The following is a 27628-nucleotide window of genomic DNA, read 5'->3' on the forward strand; positions in this document are numbered from 1 at the left end:
AGTGGAATGGACACGCCTTTGGATGGAGTGGGCTCCCCCTCACTAGGGATCTTTAGACCAAAGCTAGATGACCATTTCTTGGATGTGTTATAGAGGGGACTCGTTTTCGAGTACGGTTTGGATTAAATGGCATCTGATGTCTTTTCCATCTCCAAAATTCTATGATTTAATATCTCCTATTTAAGTTCACTGCACATCATTAGGGCTTTCCGAGATAATATGTTTTCTGATGAACTAAATCAACGGGATGCCCAGACAACAAGACATCATTTTCTATGTAGTTTGAATGCTTACCCATTTTTTTTTTTTCTGTGTGGATTGTTAAAGTTCATTTCTTTTAAGTAGCTTGGGGTCTCATTGAGGAGGTTCTGTAGTGTTCTCCAGCTCAAAGGAATCAGCAGAATATTATTGACAAGCAAGGAGAGATAGAAATTGTTACCATATAAAGGGAATCTCTCTTCCAGTTCACCTGGGTGTTGGGTATCTTTCAGGCAGTAGAGAATACCATTTCTCATTTTATGTTCTTCTCCATTAGACTGGGATGTCCCTGAGAGCATGGACTGTTTTTGCCTTTCCTTGTAGCATCAGGGCTTGGCACAGTGTCTGGTACACAGTAGGCAGTTAATAAATACTTGTTGACTCATAATCAAAAGGTTGCCGAATACTATTATTTCTATGGATGCATCTACCTGGAAGCTTATAACATATATAGGGAACATGGTACTGGAGCCTTTAAAGTTACTTTAGGAATTTAGTAAACACAACACATATTTTCTGTACATATGAATCACATGTGTGACTATGGATATGTGGTTTACTATAGAAAATAAGCTCTGAAAACCTGCTATTTCCTTACAGATCTTCATTAAGAATGACTTCAATACACGTATAAATCATTGTCATATTTTATAGTGATGAGAAAATGTTTGGTAGTCAATTCCTTCTTAACTTGTTTTTGATAACACCACTTATGATTTTTAGATATTCTGAAAATTAATCCCTGAGTCTCTTCAAAATTATATCACCTCTAGCGGATTTTTTTTTGGGTGTACTTGTATGATTCAGACATATGCATGGGCAACATCTTGTTGAAAGAGTCTTGAGGACTGTGTTTCCTACAGAATTAAATCTCCCTTTTTTTAATCAACAAAAAATAACAATTGTGTTGCCGTTGGCCAGCATCTCTCTCTGTTTGGCTAGAAGATGAAGTGTTTCCTGGTTGATGGTTTCTCTGGCTCTACTGGTTTCCTCATTTTGGCAAGTAAGTGCTTTACATCAGTTAAACTTTTTAAGAAATTATGATTATCAAAATCACTATCTTTACTTTTACTCATTTACTCTTTCCCCTTCTTTTCTTCTTTCTAGATTCTCTTGGCAATCTCGTTATTTTTACTAGGGTTAACGATCATCTACACAGGTAATGTCTAGACTACACAGACCTTATTCCAGTCCTAAAATCTAGTCTCACATTTTCAGTGAGCTATCCTACAGACATTTCAAAATCAAAACCGATTATCTTTCTTCCAAACTTTTCTTTTTAGAACAGAAATATTTTCTTAGTCACCCAGTCTTGACAACTTGGAACCATCTTCAGTTCCACTTTCTACCTCATCCCACCCAACTGCTAAAACTTTTAGACTCTAATATCTCCACAAAAGTTCTCACATCTGTTTCTTCCTTCCACTCCTGAGAGCCATTACCTGATTCAGGTCCATATCAGTTCTTATCTAGATTGTTGAACTAGCATCCTTGATTCCCCAAGAGCAAGTGCCCTCCCAAATTACAACTGGGCTCACTTAAAGAAGAACACATTTTCGAATATAAGTTCCTTGAGAGCAAGAATTATTTCATTTTTTTGTCTTAAATGCTCAATTGACTGATAAATTGTTTTAGAGATAATATCTCATTTAATAGATTGGGTTGAAGCTGTTTCTTTACTTTCATTTTTTTCAATTTTAACTTTTGCTCTAACTTGTCAAAGATATGACAGCTGATTCAGAAATGACTTCCTTTTCAGGAAATAGCCATTTCCTGTTTGTTTAAGATATGGACAATTTTATATTTTTTAATCATGTAGTTCAGTTTTTTAAGATATGGTCAATTTCATCTTTTTTTTTTAAATCACATGATTCAATTTGTTAAGAGATGGCCAGTTTCATTTTAAAAAAAATCATAAGGACCAATGTGCTTAGATAAGGCCAATAACATAAAAAAAATTAGTCATGTAGTTCTGTTTAAGATACAGTCCATTTCACTTTTTAAAAAAAATCATGTGGTTCAGTTTAAGATAGGGTCAATTTCATATAAAATTGATTTAGTTCACCTTTGTTAAGAGATGTCCAATCTAATTTTCACTTTTTTTTTTTTTTAAACCCAATTTGAGGACATTTTAATTTCAAGTTTTGAGTTCCAAATTCTATCACTTTCTCCCTCCCTGAGATGGCGAGCAATTAGATTTCGATTATACAGGTGCAATCATGTAAAATATAAAGAAATTAGTTAACTGCCCTTGAGGAGTTTAAGTCACTTACCCCACATACATCGACTAGTACTGAAAGAACTGAGGATTAAGCCATGATTGTCATTGTTTGAAACACTATGGAGAAGTAGAGAGACACTAGAAGGCTGGGGAAAAGCAAATGCTCTATTTTTTTCTAAAGGAGGTAGGGAGAGAAGAGAATGGAGCCTGAATACTCAATCCTATGAGCTTGACTTTGATTATTGGTAAAATATCAGAATTTATTATTAAAGGGATAGTTAGGAAACATCACAAAAAGTCAACATAGTTTCATCAAAGTCATGAGAGACCAACCTTAGTACATATTTTTATTTTTTGATAGGTTAATAAAATATTGGCTCAGGAAAATACTGTATATAATTTGTCTAGATTTTATTTTCATTTCTTTTTATATGTACGATTGTCTTAAGAAACACCAATCATTTCCTTATACATCTATTCCTTATTGATTTCTTCTCTGCAACAAGAAAAACCCAACAACTGGCCAACAAAGCAGCCATATCTTAGATTTCTGGTGACATTCAATGCCAATAGCCAATTCTCTCTACTGAGAATAGGGAGGTGTGATTCACTGTCACGGATCAAGATCACACATTGTAATTGATCAGAATTCACAGAAGCTTCTCATTTTCACTAAATGCTTTCTTGATTCTCTTTTCTTCACTGTGGATCACTTCGTTCAGGTCTTCCTATATTCCTTTGAATTCCTCACAATCATATATTTGTTAGTTGCCGTTTGTTTGGCCATTCTTCATTTGCTTGGGTACCCACTTTGTTTCCAATTTTTTGCTATCACAAAAAGTGTTCCTATCACAATTGTGGTGTACATATTTCCTAGATTTGGCAACACAAAATTGTTTTTTCCTCTTTCCCTCAGTCTATTATGCTTTTCTTGTGAAAAAGATGGAGAGGGGGAAAAAAAACCAACAACTTTCCTGATTGTCCTCTCTCCCTTTGTTTTTTTTTTTTTTTTTTGGTGAGGTAACTGGGGTTAATTGACTTGCTTATGGTGACCTAGCTAGGAAGTGTTAAATATCTAAGGCTTAACTTGAACTCAGGTCCTCCTGACTTCAGGGCTGGTGTTCTATCCACTCTGCACCATCCAGCTGTCCTTGTATTTACTCTTATGTTTGCTTATTATAGACAATGTGTTTCCCAGTAGAACAAAGTCTTCTTGAAATTACGGTCTGTACTAATTTTGGTTTTTGTATTCCCAGTGCCTGACACTTAATAAATGCCTATTTTAATTGATCTTAAGCAAACAATTCTATAATTTAGTAGGTTTGGAAATGGATGGATAATCAGACATAGAATACTGAGTAATGGTTTCATATCAGTTTAGAAAAGATTTGGAAAGAAGTCTCTCCTGGAGGGTTCCAGGTATCTGGAGAATTGAGTAAAGATGTGAAACGTGGATCTTGATAGGTTAGAACACTGGGGCCAGATTTAGTAAGACAGAATTTATTAGGGGTAAAAGTTTAGTCTTGAAAGGCAGAACAAAGTAAAAACTGGCGGTCTAGCCTTGGAGTCGGAAGGCTTGGATTCTAAGACCTACTCATCACTTAAATTCTCAATTCCTCAGTCAACTCTTTAAAACTAAATTTAGAAGAGAGATGTTAATTGGCAGTAATAGAACAAATGCCTCCCCCGACTCTGCCTATAAAAAAGGAGGATTCATTCTTGGGTTACAGAAATCAGCACTGCCCCAAATGGCAGGAAGCATGGCTACAAAATCGCTGTTTGTTTGAGAAAGACCTGGGGCATTTAGAAGACGGAAAGCTCAACGGGTCAACAACAGTGTCCCAGGGAGCCAAATAAACCAAGCCATCTCAGGCCCTGTGGGGGCCTCGGTCAAGTCCAGCTGGGGTGTTCAGTGTCTAGAAGCTCGCTCCCACCCAGACAAGGGCTCCCTTCTGGAGGGTCACAGTTGGCACTAAGTGCCCCGTACACTAGAGCGTCCAGAGCAGGGCAGCCAGAAGTGGTGAGTGCCTTGATTTCAAGATATATGAGGATCGATCTACTGATGAAACCAGGCTTGTTTAGACAAATGGAGGAAAGACAAATTGGGACTAAAGTGGCCATAATGATATTCAAGTGTCCAAAGGTCAGTCCTATGGAAGGGGAATTAGAGAAGCTGTTTGGTCCCAGAGGGAAGAGCCAGAAACAGCGGGAGGACTCAAGTTCTGGGAGGAGACTCTCCCAGTGCTCCTTAATGGGAAGCTTCTCATTCTCTGCTCTCCCGCCTTGGTCTTTCCCCCAGGGATCTATCAACTCGTGGCCTTTGGACAAGGATGGCTTCGTTCTGGAAGAGCGGGAAACGTTGGGGAAGGCCTATGATGTCGGGCTGATGTTGTAAGCCCGCTTTGCCGGGTCAGGTGGGTGGGATGTGAAGAGGGAGACCCTGCAGGAAGCGGGTGAGAGGAAGGGCAAATCTCCCCGGCCTCCGGCTGGGGGGCTCCCACTTACTCTGTGCGCTCCGGCTGAGAGCTCGGCGGCTTGAGCTACCCCCTCACAGGACGGGTCCTGGAGGGCGCCGCGGAGCGCGGCCCCCGACCTACCTTCTTGTGCGGCACAGAGGGGGTGGAACTAACGGAGCTGTCGTCTTCGAGGGGTGCGAGCAGGTCGGAGCCGCTCTCCTCCAGCACCTCCTGCATGCTGTTAACACTGCTGCTCTGACTGCCCGTGCTCACAGACACGCTCGGGATGGAGTGATTGCTGCCCAGGCTGTCCATGTTTATGCTCAGGCTTGTTCCATGTTCACTCTCCTATAAAAACGGGGCATCGGGGTTAAAAGAAAAAAAAAAAAGGAAGACTGGAGAGAAAAGTGACAATCCATTGACTGAGCTATTAAACCCACTCAATTCTGCAGCGCCAAGTAGATTTTCTGCCAAATCTGCAAAGATAAAACTTTTTATGTGGTGGCCTCTGCCTCCCATCTCCAGGCGTCTCAGATCCATTCGTCCGTCTTCCCCAGAGGCCGCTCTGGACAGGGGTCGTAAGGTTCTGGGAGCCGCCGGCCCGGGCTCCCCCTTCGTGCCCAGCTGTCTTAGAGACCAGCGGAGCGGATGGAGGCCTTCCGAAAGGACCCGCCGGCAGCTCTGTGACGAGACCTGCTGAGCCTCTGGGACCCCCGAAGTGGCCGAGGAGAGCTTCGGGGCCAGGACAATCAGAGTGACTGGCAACAGCAACAGCTGACATTTCTATAGCGACAGAAGGTTTGAAGGATGCTCTACGGTTATTTCTTTTGAGCCTCACAATAACTATCAAAAGTGGGTGTTAATATGACCTACATTTTACATCTGAGGAAACTGAGGCAGAGAGAGAGTCATTGATTTACCCAGGATTGTAGTGACTGTCTGTTTGAGGCTGGATTTGAACTCAGGTTCTCCTGACTCCAGACCCAGTGATCTACCTAATGTGCCACTCAGCTGCCTTAAAACTAAAAGCGATGCCTCAAGAAAAGGAAGACTTCAATGGAAAGGAAGGAAGCAGAACTTTTGGGTAAGCTGAGGGTTTCTTCCGTAGGAAATAATGACTGACTTCAACAACGAAAAATTAATTTATAATATCAATAATAAGAGCTTACATTAATAGAGGGCTGAGACTTAAAGAAGTTTTGTCTTTCTGTATCACAACCCTGGAAGTGTAAATATCCTCAGCTCCATTTCCCAGTTGTAGAAACTGAGACACAGAGAGGTCAAGTGATTTTCCTAAGAGCTGACAAGTTTCTAAGTCAAAACTTGATCCCATGTTCATTGCTTTTTTCATTACAAAAAATCTTATTGAGTTGAGTATAGATTGTTTCATTTATGTGTTTGTATCTTTAGTATCAGGAACATAAAACACACTTAATAAATGCTCCATCCACCATTCTAATTTTCCATTTGTTTTCTATCTATTTAGCTGTCTCTCTGTCTTATCTATCATCTGTTTTTATCTATCAAGTATCTCTCTGTATCTGTCTTGTCTTTCTATCATTTATTTATCTATCTTATCTGTCAAATCTGTTTCTTATCCATCCATCTGTCTGTACATCCATCTATTTATCCATCCATCCAAACATCCATTTATCCATCCATCCATTTATACTTTTATTTACCCATTTGTCCATCCATTTATACATCTATTTATCCATCCATCCATCTGTCCATGTATCCATCCATCCATCCATCCACCCATCTATCCATCCATTTATCCATCTGTCTATTAATCCTTCCATCCTTCCATCTTTTGCACTGGTTAAAGTGGCCTTCCTGAGGTAGCTCAGATCCACCATCCCATCTCTCCTCTCTGGATCTTGGCCCGCAAGGTTCTCCATGCCTGGCCTGGGCTCTCTCCAGATCTCTGCTTCTTAGACTATCATTTCCATCAAAGCCAAGCTCAAACCCCATCCCCTACAGAAGAAGCCTTTCATGACCCCTTAGCTGGGGAGGGCTCCCCTTCTCTGGGCTCGCCGCGTGCCCTGATGGAAGGCAGAGCCCTCTTTGTACCTGCGCCCTCTGCTCCGCAGACAGGAGACTCTTTACGAATGCGGGCTGACCGTCCCCTTCCTTGGGTGACGCTGGAGGAGTCAGTGAGATAAATAAGAGAGTGCGGCAGTGAGACAACTGTGCAAACGAGCAACACTGTGCTGGGCCTCTGGACCTCTCCTATGCATTCTGTTCCCCCAGAGGCCAGAGATGGAGGAAGGACGACTTCCAGTCGGGGGTGTTGGGGAAGGCATCCCCCCCTCACTGAGGGTGGGAGGCTGATCCAGGCTTCCAGGCCTGGAAAGACCTCAAGACAAGGCCGGGGAGGGAGCAATGCAGGCGGCGTGCCGGCTCAGAGCCAGGAAGGGCCGTGGCAGGAGGGACTGAGGGGAATCCATGAGGAGATGGAGAAAGAAAGTACCATGGAACAAGGCCGGAAGAACTAGCTGTGGCCAGACCACGGGGGACCTTAAATGCCAGAATGGAGACTCTGGACTTTCCTGGTAGGCAGAGGGCACCAGGATGGGGCTTTTATCAGGCAGACGACTCTGGGAGAGGCAGCTTGGCAGCACAGCCTATAGAGCAGGGGGCTTAGAGGCAGGAGGATCTGAGTTCAAATTCTGCTACACATACCTATTAATCAAAGGCCCTGGGAATGCTCATAATCTCTGTGGGGCTCAGGTTCCTCATCTGTGAAATGGGGATAATGATCGTAGCATCTATCTCTCAGGGTTGTTGGGAAGACCAAAGGAAACAGAATGTTTTGCGAACCTTAAAACATAGAGCATGGGCTGGAATGGGAAAAACAGGAGAATGGTTAAGAGATTCTTCATAGTAAGAGGTCAGGTAGAGTAAGGAGGGAATAGAGGGAACACAAAGGTAAGAGTGAATGAGAGAGATACTGTGCAAGCACAAAAATTAGGCATCTCTGGGCCACTGATCAAATATGGCGGGAAGCCAGAGGGAGGAGTCAAAGCTGGATCCCAAGGTGCAAGTAGCTTGAGGGCCACAGAGTTAAAGGAAGGGGCGTGTGTGTGTGTGTGTGTGTGTGTGTGTGTGAGAGAGAGAGAGAGAGAGAGAGAGAGAATTAAACTGTTCGTTGCACATCACAGACCTGGCGCTGGAAGGGCCTTCTAAGCCCCTCGGTCCAACTCATCCGTTTGACGGCCGAGAGCACCGAGGCCCCGAGCGCCAAAGCCGCGGGTTTGGAGTCCCATCAGAACCGGGTCTCGCTAGCCGCCACAGCCACCTCTGCCACTGCGGAGGGATAGCAGATTCTTCTCCCCTCCGAGTAAGGAGGAGCTCAATCGTGCCCCTGTGCAGCCGGTTCTGCACTCTGGACGGGATTTGGTGAAAGACATTACGGGAAACTAAAGGATCAATGTGAGGCATTAACTGGGGTCTATGACCTTGTTTAAAACACCCCCAGACTCACACGGATCTCTTTCTCTGTCTCTCTATGAAAACACAATTGGTTTTCTTGGTAATGTATACGTTGAGAAACATTATTCTGAGGAGGGTCTCTCCATTTCCCTCATGTGTGAAAGAGGTCCAGGATACAAAAAATGAAGACCCTCTCCTGAAGTCAATAATCACAATAGCTAATGTTGATCCAGCACTTTGAGGGTTTGCAAAGGGCTTTACGTATGATCTCGTCTGGTGTTTGTTAAAGCCATTTTAAGAGAGGTAGAATGGAGAACCTGGGTTCTGCCTTGCGACCTGGGACTTTAGGCAAGACTGAGCTGCATGGAAAGGGTCCTGTCTGCATTAGCAGAGAGTTTCCTCCCTGGGTGTTCCCTGACCTGCTCTCCCTCCAGATACATCTTAAAACAAAACTGGTTATAGAGGCCAGTTGGGAATCATCGGAATGGATAAATATGGACAGTCTACAAGAGTGAAAAAGGAAGAAAAAAGTAATAAGCGTTTATTAAGCACCTCCTATATGCCAGACATTGTGCTAAGCACTTTACAAAAATTATCTCATTCGATTCTCACAACCACCTTGGGATGTAAGCATTATTATCATTTTAAAGTTGAGGAAACTGAGGCAAACAGGGGTTAAGTGCCTTGCCGGGGTCATGCAGCTAGAAAGCGTCTGAGACTGGATTTGAATTCAGATCTTCTCGACTCCAGGCCTAGTGCTCTATCATTATGATTTTCCATTACATTTATTTTTTTCTGTGTTTTCCTTAGATGAAAGGTTCTTATTCTTTTATAGAGTTATGGACTGCTCTGGCAGTCTGATAAAAGCCTATTAAAGGCAAAAAAGAATCACGAAGGATTAGGAGGTAAACCAATTAAATTTTCATAAGTATGTATGTATGTATGTATTTTTGTATCTATCTGTCTATTAAAACGACAAGAGGCAGTTTCCCAAGTTGCTGACTGTGCTTTATGGGTTCCCTTCAGAGCAATAGTACTCACTAGGATAACGATATCCTGACTCTTGTTCCTCACAACACTCACTCTGCTTATACTTCTCCCATGCATTTATCACATCTATCCTTGTAGTCTAGTCATTTCCCTGCATTGCACTAGAAACTCCCCGAGAGGATGGACTGTGTCTTGTATTAATCTTCTCTTTCCACTTACAGCACATTTGTTATAATTCTTTAAAAAATTACTTTCCAGATCTATGGGAAATAATGCTGAGTGAAGTAAGCAGAACCAAGAGAAAATTGTACACAGGAACAACAAGATCATGTGATGATCAACTCTGATGGACGTGGCTCTTTTCAACAATGAGGCGATTCAAGACCATTCCAACAGACTTGTGATGAAGAGAGCCATCCACATCCAGAGAGAGGACTGTGGGGACTGAATGTGGATCACAATATAGTATTTTACTTTTTTTTATTCTTGTTGTGTGCTTCCTTTTTTAAATTTTGATTTGATTTTTCTCGCACAACATGACAACTATGGAAATACGGTTAAAAGAACTGCACGTATTTAACTTATATCAGATTGCTTTGTTGTCTTGGGGAGGGAGGAGATAAGGAGAAAAAATTGGAACATCAAATTTTACAAAAATGAATGTTGAAAACTATCTATACACATATTTCAAAAAATAAAATATTTTTTGAGAAAAGTGCTTTCCATCTACTCTGTTTGTTTATATCTTATATCAACATATGTCAATCTCTCTTCCTCTTCCCTCCCTTTCTCTTGTTCTGTCTCTCCTAGCAAGTAGGGAACTCAGTGTTCAGAATACTGGGCCTGTAGTCAAGAAGACTAATCTTGGATTCAAATCCAATCTCAGTTGCTTGCTAGCTATGTGACCCTGGCAAGTCACTTTCCTCTGTCTTAGTTTATTTACCCATCAAATGGGCTGGAGAAGGAAAGGGCAACCCCTTCCAGCATCTTTGCCAAGAAATCCCCAAATAGGGTCAAAAAGTCAGACAAGATTGAAACTAAACAACAACAACCTGTCTATCATCTATTTCTGTCTCTCTCGTTCCATGATCTATCTAAATTTATGTAGATATTGTCTTCCCCGTTAGAATCTCAGCTCCTGCAGGGCAGGGATGCTTTTTGAATTTTTTTTTTAAGATGCCTAGTGTGTAACACAAATGCCGGCAAATACTCAGTGCTTAACACATGCTGGTTGATTGAGTAGTTTGGGACCTGTGAGTTCAGCACTGGAAAGCTGCTTGGGATCAGTCACTTGGTGTGTTAGAGACAGAACTGAATCCAGCACTTACTTCTGTTTTCCAAGACCGGCTCTTCCTCCCTCTTTCATCTGCCTGAAATCCCACTGCTCAGAGCAGACATTTACTAAATGTCCATTTGAACCGAGCTACAACCAGTAGAGTGGAAGACCAGGGGGAAGGACGACTGGCCTGAGGAGGAGGCAGGCCCGGCCTTCAGAATTTGCTATGGATGGTGTGTGGAGTGGACCGTACGTACGTGAGTACAGCAAACATTTCTCACTGATTTTAGGGCCTGGTACAGTTTTCTGAATTACATTTTTGTACCAACAGGAGGCAGCATGGGAGAGTGCAAAGAACGGTATCTCTAGAGCCGGAGCACTGCGGTCCGGAGCTGCTCGGGATGCTTGCTGGCCCACGTGGCTTAGGGAAGCCCATTTCCTGCCTGTGTGACCTAGGGAAAGCCGCCTTCCTTCCCTCCGCTGGTCCTCATCTTCACACAAAGCAAAGGCCTGTACCCGGCCTCAGGAGCCTGAATCCTGCCCCGGACACTCCAGTTACGACTCCTGGACAAATCACCCAAGTCGAGCCAGGTTCAATTTCCCCCCATGTAAAATGGGGATAGAAGGAGCAGCCATCTCCCACGTCGTCAATGCAGATCATTTTGCAAACTTTAGACACTGCATTTTTTGATGACGGTGATGGGGGCAACGTGGGATGAAATGGCTTCGGGGACCCCTTCCAGTTCTAGAGCCAGGGTCTTATGGACGATAGCTAATATCATAGTCTTGTATTCTTTTATTTTAAAGAGAAAGACTAAGATGGATTCTCTCTCCACTTGGAAGTGGTAATGGATGTTAGAAACAAATCAGACAGGTGCAAATCAGAGAAAGTCTCTTCTTCTGGCCCGACTTGGGACGAGCCAAAGCGCCGCACCCTCCTCTTACCCACCCCCAAAGGCTGAACCTACTTCTTCATCCTCCTGTGACTCATTCAAGGGTCCATTCCGGGTCTCCTGGAACAGGATTTTCTTCATTTTCCGATACTGTAAATTGTCCAGCTCACGAACGGCATCTTTCGTCCTCTGTATGAGGTCAATTAGGACCCGCAGTGGCCGATCTCGCCGTACAAAGTCATGCTGAATGAAGGATAAAAAGAAGCAGAGATGGGTGGTCATGGAACGTTTGGCGTCTCTGTCACGTGTGCAGAAGAAAATAAATGTAGTTCCTTAAGGCAGTTGGGTGGATTTTTGTGGATAGTTATTACCCCCTACCCAGCATGCAAAAACCAAATGGGAATGAGGATTATTTTCTTCTTCTTTTTTTCCCCCTAAAACCAGAGTAGGTTCCTCTTCTAGGATTTAGGTTAAAATGACTAAGGCTAATCTAATCAACCTTAGTAGTACCAAAAAGATGAGAACTCTATAAAGTGGTAAACCTTTTCCCTCCCTCTCTCCTTGTCTGAAATCACAGAAGCAAAGAGGAACTTTCCCTACAACTGCTGCGAAAAACCTTTTATGTTCATCAAGGCCCTGGGGTCACCCTTTTCCCAATCACCTTTAGATTATAATCTATCATATTGCACTGAGAAGACGACCCATTGACAGGAGCTCCCAAACTGCACTCTTTCATGCTTTGAAATCCCTCTGTATCTTTTTTTCCTAGTAATAATACTAATAGCTAGCTTTTCTATAGGATGGTAATGTTCACAGAGCACTTTATATATGTGATTCCACTTGTTCCTCATAACAATCCAGTGAGTTAGGTCCTATTATTATTCTTATAGGTTGACACAAGTTGCTCTTCCCTTTTTGATTAGAAACTGCACTGGTACCATAAGCTCAAGCTCGCCGATCGCCCCCTCCCTTCCCCCTCCTCCACCCCTAAATCATCATCTTTCTTTCTAATTCTCTCTTCCTAACTTCCTGATTTTGGCCACTGGTCTCAGCATTGTTCCAGGCCTGAAATCCAGGAGTCATCGTTCTTCCAACTTAGTTGTCATATCCTGGGTATTAACTGGGGCAGCCAGGTGACAGTGCATAGGGTGGTGGGCCTGGAGTCAGGAAGGCTCATCTTTGTGAGTTTAAATCTGGCCTCACACATCTATTAGCTGTGTGACCCTGGACAAGTCACTTAGCCTTATTTGTTTCAGTTTCCTCCTCCGTCAAATGAGCCAGAGGAGGAAATGACAAACTACTGTCATATCTCTGCCAGGAAAACCCCCAAATGTGGTCCCAAAGAACAGGGACCAACCGAGAATGACCGAAGCAAACCAAAATAGCCATTCTTTTCACCTGTCTGAGGAGGCACTGACTATTTGTTGAACTGAACAGTCTTTCTACTTCCAGTCTTTGAGGATGCTCAATGAATGTCCATCTGAACTGAGTTCCAACCAACAGTGGTGGAAGACCTGGAAGGGTGGTTGTTTTTAGGAAAAGCCGGCACAGAATTCAACATTGGCTCTGAGAAAACCTACAAAATGCTGCCAGATGAGATTTCCTACAGGACAATTCAAACATGCCGACTGTAAGGAGACCGAGTCTGCTAACTGACACTCCCGCTTCTCCATCGCTGCTTGCTTCACCAATAGGGGGTTGCTGCTTCCTTGCCCAGAACTCCTAGCAATAATTTGCCTAGTAATAATCATCATCACCATAGCTAGCATTTACATAGTGCCCACTGTGCTAAGCAATTTACAAGTATTATGTCATGTGATCCCCAACAACCCCGTGGTGAAGGTGCTATTATGATCCTTACTTTAGGGATGAGGAAACTGAGGCAAACCGGTTAAACGACATGTCCAGGACAATGCTGCCTGAGGCTGAATTTGAATTCGGGTCTTCTTGACTCCAGCCCAGTGCTCTCTATGAAATTTGGTATTATTGCTACGGATGTACTTGAGTTATTGCCTACCATATCATAGACTCCCTGACGGGGGGCTGTGCCTTCCTCATCTTTGCATCTTCTGTGATGGCTAGCGTAGCACTTTAAGAATAGTAGATGCTCAAAAAAAGTCAGTTTAATTTAACTGAAGGCTTAAGAAATGGAAATACCAAATTAAAACCCTTTAAGTGAAAATTAGAGACCTCAATAAGGGGCCACCAACAGGCAGAGGGGAAGAAGTAATCAGGGCAGGCTACATTTATTTGATGGCACTGAGAGAGGTGTGGGAGCCTCTGTTAACAATTCTTGTTTTCCAAGGCCAGTGGCTTCAGAGTAAAAATAGGTGAGATGGAGGAAACTATCCAGCGACAAAATGGTCAGTAAAAGTTAGCCTTATGAGGAGGCAACATACCCTGATGAAGGCTTTGTAGTATACTAACTATGAAATCTTAACATGTATCATAAAAATAATCCCTCTATTCTACAGTCGTGATCTGGGAAGTCATCAGATTCACTGCCCCCACTGTATCAAAAGAACACAAGACCTTCTGGGCCACACGAAGAAGCCTTTCTCGATCCCCTCAACGCAGGCCCCTTCATCTGCTGATTTTCTCCAATTTCTCCTGTTTATAGTTTGTACATAATGTGCACGTTGATCCCTACTGGACCCTAAGCTTTTGGAAGACAGGGATTGGTTTTTGCCTTTTTTGTGCCCTTAGCACAGTGCCTGACACAGGAAACACTTAATAAGTGTTTTTATTAACCAAATGATATCAGGAACCAGGAAAATAAACATTTTGGCCAGGTGTAGCACAGCATGAAGACAAGCTTTGGGTATACCCATTAAAGCTTCACATGTGGAGATGGATATAGATCCTGACCTGCCCATGAACCAGGAGGCCAGAAATCCTCACAATTAAAAGCTGTTAGAAAAATAAATGGCTATTTCCCCCAAAATGGCAAACATACTTTTGTTTTGTTTCTGATGTGCAAAAGTAGGAAACGGTCATAAGTATAGTCGAAGAGGTCTTGTGTTGAGCCTTAAGTCGGAGGTTACACAGAACTATTATTTTTTTCTTCAATCCATACCCAAAACAAGTACTTACAGATTATTGATTTCTGAATGAGCATAGAAAAAGATAATACTATGAATAAATATTCCATAATGAATCGCTGTAGCCAACAAGCATTCATCAAGTACCTACTTGTTGTTCCAGGTATTATGCCAGGCACTAAGGAGCGGGAAGAGATCGTTCACCTTCAATACATCCACTACGTCCCTGTGCTTCCATTATTCTGGATACTCTTCCATTAATGTGGATCAAAACCCCTCTAGGCAAGCCTCAGTAGACTTTTCCTTTCATCTCTTCCAAATCTCATGCAGCAGATAATTTTTTACCATTATGCTTCTTTGAATGGAGCTATGCTAGTTCTTAAGGTGACAATCCACCGGTAGACTTGGACTCAAAGACAGTCTAGCTTAGTAGGACCTGCTGGAAATCATGTGCTGCTGGGGCAGTTTTTGAGAAATACGGGTCGTCTATATCCTATGACAATATCTATGAGAAGGACTTTAATGGGACTATAAGATCCCACCTAAGTAAAATTTTTAACCTTTCCTACATAGACTAACGCATTGTTGGTGGGGCTGCAAGAGCTGTGTCATCCTGGAAAGCATTTTGAAACTACCCTCCAAAAGTCATTAGTCTGTGCACTCCTTTTGACACAACAAAATGGGAAAGAAGGGGCATTCTGGGCATAGTGAACACAAAGATATGATCAAAAGCCTTAAGAAGAGGTTGGATGAAAAAAAGAAAAAGGAAGAGCTGGCAAATAATTATACTCCATTATATTGCAATTTTTATAAGAGATTAATGCGATCTAGACATTCGTTCTAAATGGATTGACCCTTGCCTCATTGTACAATAATTCTCTTATACTCTCTTACTTCTTATAATTTCATTTTATTCTACACTTAAGAAACACTAAATGAAATGGGTATTTCCATATACACGGTAGAATAGAAAAGTGGGCTGTACAAGAAACTAAAGCTTTTTATTATGTATGGGTTGTTTTCCCTTTTAAATATACAATGAGTTCAGGCTATAACTCTCTAAAATATCTTGTTAACTTATGGTTCTTTCTGGTTTTCCTTCTGTTCTCTTCTTTAAAATAAAAAAATATATATATGTCTCCATGTTTCTTTTCTTTTCTTTCTTTTGCTACCTTATTTCTATCCTCCTACACTGTCAAAGACACATAGCTTATTTTTTGCATCTTAAATCCATCACCTCTCTGTTCAAGGATGGATAACATACTTCATCGATAGTTTTCTAGAATTTTAATTGATCATTGCATTAATCTGAGTGCTCAAGTCTTTCTGAGTCTTTACTTCTTTCCTACCCATATTTTGAAGACTAATTTGAAGCTACCTTTTCCATGATGGCTTCCTTAATGTCTCTGATTTGTAATAGTCTTTCTTCTCACTGATAGAGATTTTTGTGTCCCCAGTATCACAGAACTTGGAGTAGGGAGGTCACTGAATGCGACTTGAAGAAGAAAAGGAATCCCTTCTTCAACATACCCAAACAGGTAGCCATCTAGCCTTTGCTTGAAGACCTCCAAGAAGGGGAAATCAACTGCCTACCAAAGCAACCCATTCCTCTGTGGGAAAGCTCTAATTGTTAGGAAGCTTTTCCTAACATCAGGTCTGGATCTGCCTCTTTGCAACTCTCACCCATTGCTTCTGGGCGTGCCCTCTAAACCCTCTTGCACAAGGCAGCCTTTCAAATAATTGAGGACAGTTGTTATTTACCCACAAATCTTTTCTTCTCCAGGCTAAACATCCTTAGTTCCTTCAACCAGTCCTCATATGGCTGGGACAAAAGGCCCATCATTCTTCTGAATGCTCTATGCTGGACACTTCTTATCTTACCAATTGTCTTTTTTTTTTTTTTTTTTTTTTTAAACATATAGCATAATAGGTCAGATCTGGGCTGGCCAGGGCAGAGAAAGGCAGACCCACCATTTCCCTACGTCTGGTACATCTACCTGTCTTAACATGGCCCAAGACTGTCTTAGCTTTCGTTGGCTGCCACATCATACCAGTGATTCATTTAGCCTTTAGCCCATGAAAACTCCTACCTCTCATCCAGTATACTTCCTAGCTTGGTGACAATTGAACGTGTTAATCCTGCCAGATCTGCCTTTATTCCAGACATGATCAATACTTTAAACAGCACAGGATGAGCACAATTCTTTGGGGTGTTCCTAGACACCTCCTTTCCATGATGACTCGGAACCATCAGTGACAATCCTTTGGGTCTGGCCATTCACCAGTTTGAAATCCACATACTTATATTACGACATATAACCTATTTCCGAATCTTTCCCAGAAGCAGCATGAGATATATTATCAAATAATTAGTTAACATGTAGACAGATAGACTAGCTACAGAATCTTCCTATTTGTTACCCTTCTTAAACAAGTAAACAAGACCCAGTGATCTTGTTTGGGAGTGATCTCTCTTCTTGACGAAATCATAACAATTCTTTGTGATTGTTGCTTTCTTTTCAAGATGTTTACTAACCATCTCTTTAATAATATGTGCTAGAAACAAGGTCAAGTTCCCTGGCCTATAATTTGCTGGATTCCATTTGCTTCCTTTTTTGTAAAGCTAAGGATGTTTGCTCTTCCGTGGGCCCGTGGGCCCTTTCCTGTTCTCCATGAACGAAGAACTATAACTGTCTGTGGTTCAGCATCCCAGGGGCCGGTTCTCTTACTAACTGAAGACGTAATTCATTTGAGCCTGGTGCTTTGAATTCACAGAGCCAGAGACTAAGTTCTCTTACTATCTCTTTATTAATTTGGGAGATCAGCTCTCTGCTGACTAATTTTATCTCGTCATTTCCAATTTCTCTTGGCAAAGAAAACAGAAACAACATGAGAATGAAAAGAGCTCCGTCTTCTGTTGTTAGTTTATAATCCCATTCACCCCAAGCAGCATTCACAGATTTTCTTTGATCTTCCTTCTCCCACCGCCCCACATAGCTAAAAGGAGGACAAACCCAACAACACTTTTTACTAAGCTGATGGTTCGGCTTTCCTTGCCAGGCTGGCTAATTCTGAGTTTGAACACTCTTGACATTGTTCTTTTAGGACTGTCCCATACTTTTGTCTTCTTTCTAGTTTCCTTTCCCTTCTTTTAAGATCTAAGGAAGAGGTGAGTTTTCTCAGCATCCACCAAAGTGAACCAAAACACCACCTTCTTTTTCTTTGCTGGAATTGCCTCTAACATAGAAGGCGTTGTGAATAGAGAACCTCGGCTCTGGAGTCAGGAACAGCTGAGCTAAAATCCTACCTCAAATACTTCCCTGGCTTCCTTTAAGACTCAGACTTCTTAGCTTAAAAAGGTCAGGATCTCCCATTTCGTCCAGATCTATCTCTGGCCTCTGGACCCAGTGGCTCTGGAGGAGAAAGTGAGGCAGGTGACCTTGCCCAGCCCTCCCTCACTTCAGTCCAATTCACTTGCCTGTTTAGGCGTCACCTCCCTAATGTCCAGGTCCTCTTTGAGAACGAAGGGCAAACAACCACCACCAGAACTCTGATTTTTCCTGATTTCTCCGGCTGCCTATTACAGTTTCATTCTGAGATTGCTTATCCTCTGCTTTTTATGTACATTCTAAGTACCTAGTTCCTTACATGCTCTATCTCTCATTTGAATGGGAGCTCTTTGAGGGCAGGGGCCATATTTTTAATTGTTCTTGACGCCCGCGGCACTTAGCATGAATGTAATACTTTATAAATACTTTATAAATGTTTGCTGACTGATGACGGTACATCAGTACTCAGTATTACTCATGAACTGTGCAAATGATGGCCAATGTGGTGGGGAGGTGACCCTGTGGCTTTCATAGCCATGTTAGAGCTCAGGAGAGCCACCATGCTTGGGTAGACTTTGGGCAAAAGCTTGCCAGTGGATTGTGTTATCTAGAAACCAATCGGACTAAGTTCTCAGAGGCTTATCACCGTGCTGGTCATGAGGAAATGATTTTTTTTTTTTTTTTTGGATAATGTATAGAGGGGTTACAAACTTTATCAAGGAAAATGTTGAAGAAATTCATGGCTCTGTGTAATATTCTGAAAGCAATACAATTGCCCTTATGCTATTCATTACTACTTTTAAGTACTTGATTAATATTTTGAACTCCTAAAAAGTTTTTGGTCTAGGATAAAGTAACTCAAAATTGGAGCAATTAATGGTTGCAGGGAATACATGAATAAGTATTAGACATTTTCTTAATAATGATTTTTATCCTTAATCCCCACCCTCACACCCATAGGCAAAAATCACTCTATTGCCAAAACAGAGTCTATACAGCTTAAGGCTGGTGGCCTATGTTTATAGCAACTTGTCCAACGTACACTAAGAGATTGCCACTCTGAGCAGCCGTGGGAATGATTTATGATTAAGCTCTACCATGGAATGACTTCAACCCTCCTCAGGTACCAAAAAATGGGAAAATTACCCGCAATAGGTCCACTGATGTTGGCCTTTCCTGAGGTATTTTCTGTAAGCAGTAATCAACAAATCCCCTAAAGGAGTCTGTCCTGTGGGTACAAATATAGAAAAAGTAAACAATCAATCAATTAAAAAAGAAGAAAATGAGGAGCTTTAAAGTATATTGTAGTAACACAAAAATTAAAAAAAAAATGTAGTAACACAAGAAATAGGGCCAAAGGACTTATGTATTAACTAGTTGAACCTTATTAATAAATTTTTAAAAATCAGCAGTTATAAAGTATATTGGATTAATTTAAAGACTGTAGGGCCAGAGGACTTATTTATTGACTAAAGGAGACCCCTCATTTCAGAACTCAGGAAATGAATGCTCAGAAAGGGAAGCAACTTGCTCAAGATCACATGGTGACTCAGTGACAAAGCCAGGATTCGAACCCAAATTTTTTGCCTCCAAATGCCCTACTCTTCTTTCTGTATCATACTCTCCTTTACATCCAAATGACATTTTAGAGTTTAAAGAAAGGGATTTTTTTTGGAGGGGTGGGGGAGTTTTATTTTAGGGATATCAGGAATAAATTCAGCACTTGCTTCTGGATTAAACTTTTGGGCTTTTGCTGGGAGAGTCCATGAGACCGGAGGCACTTTTCCCAAAAAGACAAAGATAATTCTATCTTGGGACTTGCTACGTACACGGTACTAAACAACCTAAGAAAGGATCACAAGGCATAGGTCTTTGGCAGGGAGGTGATGCAGAGGACATGTAGCCCCTTTACATTCTGTCCCTCTTGTTTTAAGCAAACCCACCCGAATGCGCGATGGATTTTGAGCTACCCGGGGAGCCACGAATAGCGACGATAACAACAAGCTGCATACTTACATACTGTTTCCAGCTGGCAAAGTGTTTGACATTTGTTATATTTTATCATGAAGAAAGACCTGGGTTCAAGGACTATCTCTGACAGTTACTGACCATATGAGCTTGGCCAATGCATTTAATTTCAGTGAAATAGGCACCGTTTTAGGACTCTTAAGTTGGAGAGAAGGAGCCTGGAGGGAGGCCCCGGAACAGTGAGACCCCAGGTCCTGTTCCTGTCTCCTTGTCCCAGATTTATCACCTAACACAGCAGCACTACAACACTAAGAGTCCTATGGCTTAGCAGGGTGAGATATCCACACAGGGGACTGATATCCTTCTCTTTTAAGTCTCTGTAAAGACATGATCAATGGCTGCACACATCCTCCCAGAAAAGATACGGGAGATGCTCACGGACAGAGGCCTGGAGTGAGTATGAAACACAAACAATGAAATCCCGCTGGGAGAGCAGAGAAACGTGAGGTTGTGGGCGGGGGCTCTGGGGCCACTTCTGCTGGAGGACCGACTATATGCCCACGGATTGGGAGCCAGCACCCTCACAGCCAGAGAAGGACCCTCGGGCCTCCGGAGGACTCGGCCCTCTGTCCAAAGCAGCGGATATTCTGACTTCTCGCAGACTGGCATCCGGTGGAACTAACACGTCCACAGTGTTTATTAACAAGGTGCAGAGAGGGATCCGTGGACAGAGAGAGAAATCCAATGCAGAAAACAAAACAGAACAAAACAGCAGCGATCTTACCATTCATTTGACTGTAACATCGGGGAGTCATTCTGGGCTATGTGATATAAGGCACTCATTGCATTCATGTTGAAAAGGGGGGGCTTCCGTTCCGCTGGAAGGAGACAAGAGAAAGGCGCTAATACTGGTCTTGAAGGAGAGCGGTGAGAAAAAGAGATGAGGAAGTAGGAGCAGAGCCTTGCTGCTAAATCAATAACTCATTACTGTTGTCATGGCACCTAATCCACTTATTTTAATCTCCTGGGTCAGCCCAGGACAGCCATTCAGGAGAAGCTGCTGGTCATCTTAATGGAGGAAGCTACGGACCCTGAAAGAGCTCCTTTCAAGGGATTCATTTCAGCCTGGAAGAAAAGTTTTATTAACACTTTTGAATTGTCAGGGGATCAGAGATCTGCAGCTGAAAGGGCCTTAGAGCTCATTGAGGAAGGGGCTCTTCACCTTTTTGTGCATCCTGAACTCCTGGCTGACATATCAGGGAAATGTTTTTATATGAATAACATATACAATTGAAGTTGAATCATTTCCATAGTATTTTTTCCCTTGAGGCAATTGGGGTTAGTGTTAAGGAAGCTTAGGAGGTGTTAAGTGTCTGAGACCAGATTTGAACTCATCTCCTGTGTCCAATTCTTTTGACCTCATTTGGGGTTTTCTTGGCAGAGATACTAGAGTATTTTCCATTTCCTTCCCTGGCTCATTTTATTGAGGCACACAGGATTAAATGACTTGCCCAAGGTCACTCACTCAGTCAAATGTCTCAGGTCAGATTTGAACTCATGAAGTCGAATATTCCTGACTCCAGGCTCAGTGCACTGTGGTGCCCTTTAGTGGCCCAAGTAAAATACACAAGATCACAGCCACCATATTGAAAAAAGAAACCCACTCTATTGAAATATTATTATCAAAATAATGTAAAAATCCATAGATTCTGGTTTGAGAACTTTGGTTAAGTCCAACCTCCTATTGGATAATAGGAAGAGAAGGGCCTTGTCCAAGGTCACATAGCTGGTAAATGGCACTTCCAAGATCTGAACAAAAGGTCTTTTGGCTCCAAGTTTAGACTTCTTCCCCTGATATCCAACAGCTTTCCCGAGAACCAAGCATGACCGTCTCCAACCCCATGACCCTATTGTAGCGGAGCCAGCAGTCCTAAGTCTGCACCCTGGGCCTCCTGCCTCTCCCCTCTGCACAAATGGACCCCCATCTGTGTCCTTCCTCACCACTTCCTCCTTGTCGAACCTCAAACTTCAGTCAACATGCGGCTTGGGTACCATTTTCCTACATAAGGACTTCCCTGCTCTTTTGGTGACTGGCCCCTTTTCCTTCCTGAAGCTCCTCAAAATGTATCATTTACCTTTGTGTGCTTCTGAAAGGCATTTTTGGTTCACTACACCAGATTTATATCACTGTGCCCAATACACAGTAGGTGCTTAATAAATGCTCACCGAATGGAATTCAGCCTGTTTTAGAGCGTAATCCAAGGATGGTGCTTTCACAGAAATTTTTTCAGGAGGCCCTGGCACTGTGTCAAGTTGGAGTCCTTCTGGGCTCATGACACTCATTCCATCTCAGACACTTATTTTAACCCTGCTAATTCTCTAAATTTAGGAGAGAGCGAGGTGGTCCCGAGGATAAAGCCTGGGTCCTGGAGTCAGGAAGAAGTGAATTCAAGTCCCAGGTCTCAGACCCTTACCATGCGATCCTGGGCAAGGCGGGGTTCTCGCGAGGACTCAGTGAGTTAGCACAGGTAAAGAGCCTGGCCAGACCCAGAGCTCTAGATAAATGCGACCATCCCCCTCATCGTTACCTGCCATATATTTCTTGGAACTAGGTGATACACTGGGTGCAGAGTGAGACACACCTGTCAGTAGTGGTCAAAGTGCTGACGTGTTTTACTCGAGCAGACTTATTTGTTATGAGGGAGAACTTTCTATTTGGGGAGAATGAGTGGAGATGAAAAATATATGTGTATAGAGAAATGTATGGATATGTACGTGTATGTATATACATGCTCATATACACACACACTTGTACCGGCATCGATAGAGAGAAAAAAAAAAAGTGGTCAATAGCAGACTGGAGAGCGTCAGAGGAAGAAAGGGAGGAAATCAGAGATCTTATTGACCTTCCCGATATTAAGATCACAATTTACGCAATCTTTGTCTTTTCGTTTCCCCTTTCTACCCTATACAGTAAAACAAACCACATATAGTGTAGAAAGTCAGTAAAAAATCATTTAGCTAATAAATGAATGAGGAAATAAAACAAGGGCTCTTGCCCTGCCCTCTTCCTTTCATGCATTTAGAGTCTACTCGCTGTAACAGATTCCCATCCGTCATCATCTCGACCCACTTGATGCTGGTTTCTTATACAAAGGCTTTCTGGGTGAACGCAGAACAGAGTTGAGAAATACAACTATCTCAACGCTTATGGTACATGTTTGGGCACTGAATTCTTACGGTGTCACTGGGGGAAATGATTCAGCCACTTTGATCATCAGCTGCCTCATCTATAAATAGACATTAGGCAATCTCTAAATTCTCTTCCAAATCAAAAATCTTAAGCCTGTTCTGGAAGACAAGAGAGACGCCAAGTGAATTATGACAAGGTCCTTGCCCTCAAAGAGCTTACAACTGAATAGAGGAACACGCGCAATTCAATTATAAGGAATGGTACTCTGTTCTTTTCATACCATGGGTGTGTAAACGTATAGATGTATGTGTGTGTGTGTGTGTGTGTGTATGTGTATATATATATATATATATATATATATATATATATATATATATATACACATACACACACACATAATGTATATAATACATGCATATAGAATGTGTATATGATATATAATATAGAGTATATGATATATAAATATATAATATGTATATTTGTATATATATATGATACACATATGTTTTTTTAAATGATCCTTATTCTGAACCTAAGAAACACCAAATAAAATTGGCATTTCTACGTACATAAAACAGAATGAGGCTGTACATGAAAATTCATAACTATTATGTGGAATTTGTTTTTCTTTTTAAGTATATGATACATTTCACCTGTAGTTTTCTAAGCTATACAGCTTTCTGGACTTCTGTCTGGCCTTTTTCTTTCTGTTCTCTTCTTTGAATCTAAAAAAAAAAATTCTTATAGAATTTTACAGTAAAGTCTTACAGGACTTTCTTTGAGGAAAATATATTTCCAATGTTGCTGTTATATTCTCAGGATATAAATGAATTACTTTTCCATTCCATTCATTTATATTATCTTAGAATTATATTAAAGATTTGGGATTTTATAAGTGCAATCCTTTTAACACCTCTTGGATTAAAAAGATTTAGAATAATAATAAGCAATCTGCTCAACACTTCTCTTCAAATATGCAGAATGAAGTGTACATTTTTCAATCTCCATAGTCTTGCTTGACTATGTATAATTGTTACAAGAGTTTTCCTTTTCCTTTCAATATAGGGTTAAAGGTAAGGGTGAGGGGGAAAATGTTTTTTTTTTTTTTTTAAATTAAAAAAATAAGTTAAAAAATAAAGGAGTAGGAGTTGAACCAATTAATACTCACACTCCTATTCCAGGTTAATCATTGTAAATTTTGAAATGGGTTTAGGGAATTGGGTAAACATGTACAGGTGTAATAAAACAAAGCATGAATTCTGGCAAAGAATATAGCTGCCCGAGAAAAACAAATGGAAAATAAAACAAAAATAAAAGCGGATAGGGAATGCTACTGGATAGACTGAGTAGTGAAAATAGAAGATTCAAAAGAAGAGAACTTCAGGCTAAAGAGCATCAATCAAGAAAACTTAACTTTATTTGTAGAAATTCCAACAAAATTGGAAATTAATTTGTAGAAGTTGGATTATATCTGAATTTTTTTAATTGACATTATAATTATTACTTAAGTTGCTTTGAAGTCTGTATAGTTAAAGAATAATTTTTTAGGTTTAGAATAATTGCACATGTTTAATCTGTATTAGATTACTTGCTATCTAGGGAGGGAAGTGGGAGGAAGGAAGGAAGAGAAATTTGGAGCATAAGGTTTTGCATTAGTGAGCGTTGAAAACTACCTTTGCATGTATTTTGAAAATAAAAAGCTACTATTAAAAAAAATAGAAAAATAAAGACTTTGGCATAAACAAAAATAAAATAAAATGTACTTTAAAAAAAGAATAATTTTTTAAAATCACTCTAGGTATCTCAAAACTAACAGATACCTTTGGATCTGTGATCTCATTGATCTAGATATTATTCCCTCCAATGATAACAGAATGTAAAGAATGTGATTTTGATAGGAAAATACTAAGCGAGGCTTTTAATCATCATTTTAAATGAATTAATTTAAATCAAATCCAATCTTCTGGATATAGTCAAATGAATGCCATAGACGTGATGGAGGGGAGACTAAACTAGCCCTTGATTTCTCAAATATCAATTTGCTTAATTAGCACTGGACCTGCAGAATACCAACAATCAGGAGATTTCTTTGCCATTAGCCTCCAAATAGGGGCAAATTGAGAAGGCAGAAGTTCAAATAGGGGCCTTTCATATGTTCTTTTCTTCCTTACCTCCCTCATATGTGTTATATTTATAAATATCAATAAAAAATTAAAAATATACAGAAGAAAAAAAGTTCAGAAGAGAAAAAGAAAACCTCAGCGTGTTAAAGGAAAGAATTATTTCAATAAAAATACTATTTATAATAATTTAAGTAATATTTGATACTTTTATATTATTTATAATATTAAAAAAATCTTCCTTCCCTCTCTGTTCTTTCCTTGCTATGAAGTATGACATTTTGGTTATTACCATGTTGTATACTTTTATTTTTTTCTTTTAAAAGCAGATTTTCATTTCTATCTTTTATCATTATATATTTCTGCAATTCTTTTTCCTATGTTTTAAGAAAAAAATTATCAAAATTACTTAAAATATATTTTTAAAACGGACATAATATCCTATGTTCCATAGTTGTAAGCCTCCACTTTTGCAAAGGTGGAGGGAGGGATCTTCTTGTGTTTCTTCTTAGGATCCAAGCTTAGTTTTATAATTTTGCAATATTCATATTAGGCATTTTTTTTTGTTCTTGTATTTCATTGCTGTAGTTATAGTGCATATTATTTTCTTGATTCTATTTCATTTTGCTCTCTTTCATGGAAGTCTCTCCATGTTTTTCTGAGTTCATCATTTATTATGGAATAATAATAGCCCAAGCTATTCGTGCACCATAATTTGTTTTCTTACACTCTAAATAATGGATTTCCACCTTGTTTTTCAGTTGTTTGTTTAAACAGAAAATGGCTGCTAAGACTATTCTAGTGTATGTGGGGAATTTCTTCTAAACAATGACCTCCTGGGAATACATGACTAGCAGGGGAATCTATGAGTCAAAGGAATAGATATTTTAGTAACTTTATGCCCATAATTTCAAATACCTTTTCTGAACTGCAGAGATTCACAGTTCTCCCAATAATGCATTTGTGTGTCTATTATTCTACATGTCTAGTGTATTAACTATTTATTTATATTAATGAGCTACTACATGTGTGTGTGTCATGGTGATACTTTCTTTTCTTCTTTTTAAAAAAAATCAAATTTCTCACTGATGTCATTTGGTTTTACATCACCTTCATTTCCCAAGATGGCTGTTTCCCTTTCCTTTCTAACAAAGAATAATTAATGGAGAGAAAAACAAGTTCTGTAAAACCAGCCTATGCATCAATCAGCCACAGAACTTTAGCTCTGCAAAGGTGGCATTAAAAAAATTTTAAACATTTAAAAAAAGCAAAATCAAAGGCAATATAAAATATAATAGTTACATATAAACATGAGGCAAAATTAGGTTTCTTCAAGCCAAAGCTTGTTCATAGTTGGGGTCAAGAGCAACTCTTACATGACAGTCTCACTTTGTCTTATATATATATATATAAATACATATATATGTATATACTTTTTTTTTTTTTTTTGGTGAGACAATTGGGGTTAAGTGACAAATCTTAAGTGTCTCTGGTCAAATTTGCACTCAGGTCCTCCTGACTTCAAGACCAAGATCCACTGTACCATCTAGCTGCCCCTGCGGTGACTTTCTAAATGCAAAACCGGATAAGAGGGGAGAATTTGGGGAAATGGCAATTCAGGAAACTGCTGATGGTTTAGCTATTGGGAGAGCCCCATTTTCCAGAGCAAACATTCAGCAAGCAGGCCTTGCCTTGCGCTCGGTATAACAACAACTCTTTGTGTTCACCCTCCGGCAAAAATCACGTCATCACCGAATTGCTTTAACCCCGTGTCATATTGCAGCTGTGACCCCACTGTCCGGACCGTGGCTCGCTGGGGTAAGTACTGAGGTCTCCCCCACTCCTCTGGTTTCACAACTGAAACAACTGAACCGCTCACATTTATAAAATGATTGGAGTTTAGTTAGAGCAATGATTTTCTAAATATCACCTGGGGACTCCTGGGTATCAATACTATGTTTATATACTATGGTATTTTAATTTCTAATATGGTAAAAAAAAAAAAAATTAAATCTAACCCAGAAAAACAAAAGCTCATTGGAAGCATCTCGATAATTTTTAAGAAGTTAAAGGGATCTTCAGCTCCAAAAGTTTGAAAACTGTTAGTCTACATGGTCTAAGTCTGCATAGTCTACATAGTCACTGAGGTCCTTCCCAACTCCATGTTCTAGGACCTTGATTTTAGGAATAAAAGAAGGAAGCAGCCTCTGATTCTGTATGAAACCCAAGAGAAGAAATGAGTGTCCCCCCATGGCCTATGGTGACAGAGAAGGGTCAAAGAAAGGGACAGCTCCGCTCACCTAACTCAATGCACGTAATTCCGAGAGACCAGACGTCCACCTTCCCATCATACTGTCCTTCATCCATGGCGAGGATGACCTCTGGAGCCATCCTATTGATCAAAAACACACACGATTCAGGTTTCAGAGCTCGGTGAGCCCCAGAGAG

The 27628-nt window shown here is 40.8% G+C and overlaps 1 protein-coding gene across 7 annotated transcripts in view; it reads right to left on the minus strand.

Moving 5' to 3' along the window:
* Window positions 1-27628, minus strand: part of TAOK3 (TAO kinase 3) — a 234201-nt gene that overhangs the window by 76914 nt on the left and 129659 nt on the right. For all 7 annotated transcript variants that reach the window (XM_051972882.1, XM_051972887.1, XM_051972883.1 and 4 more), the window contains 5 exons: window positions 27481-27572; window positions 20652-20745; window positions 19046-19127; window positions 11605-11772; window positions 5077-5283 (listed from right to left, as the gene is read on the minus strand). In XM_051972882.1, coding sequence (XP_051828842.1) covers window positions 5077-5283; window positions 11605-11772; window positions 19046-19127; window positions 20652-20745; window positions 27481-27572 — 643 coding nt within the window. The remainder of the gene's footprint in view (window positions 1-5076; window positions 5284-11604; window positions 11773-19045; window positions 19128-20651; window positions 20746-27480; window positions 27573-27628) is intronic.

This window comes from Antechinus flavipes, chromosome 1 (genome assembly GCF_016432865.1).
Source record: "Antechinus flavipes isolate AdamAnt ecotype Samford, QLD, Australia chromosome 1, AdamAnt_v2, whole genome shotgun sequence".
Taxonomy (NCBI): Eukaryota; Metazoa; Chordata; class Mammalia; order Dasyuromorphia; family Dasyuridae; genus Antechinus; species Antechinus flavipes.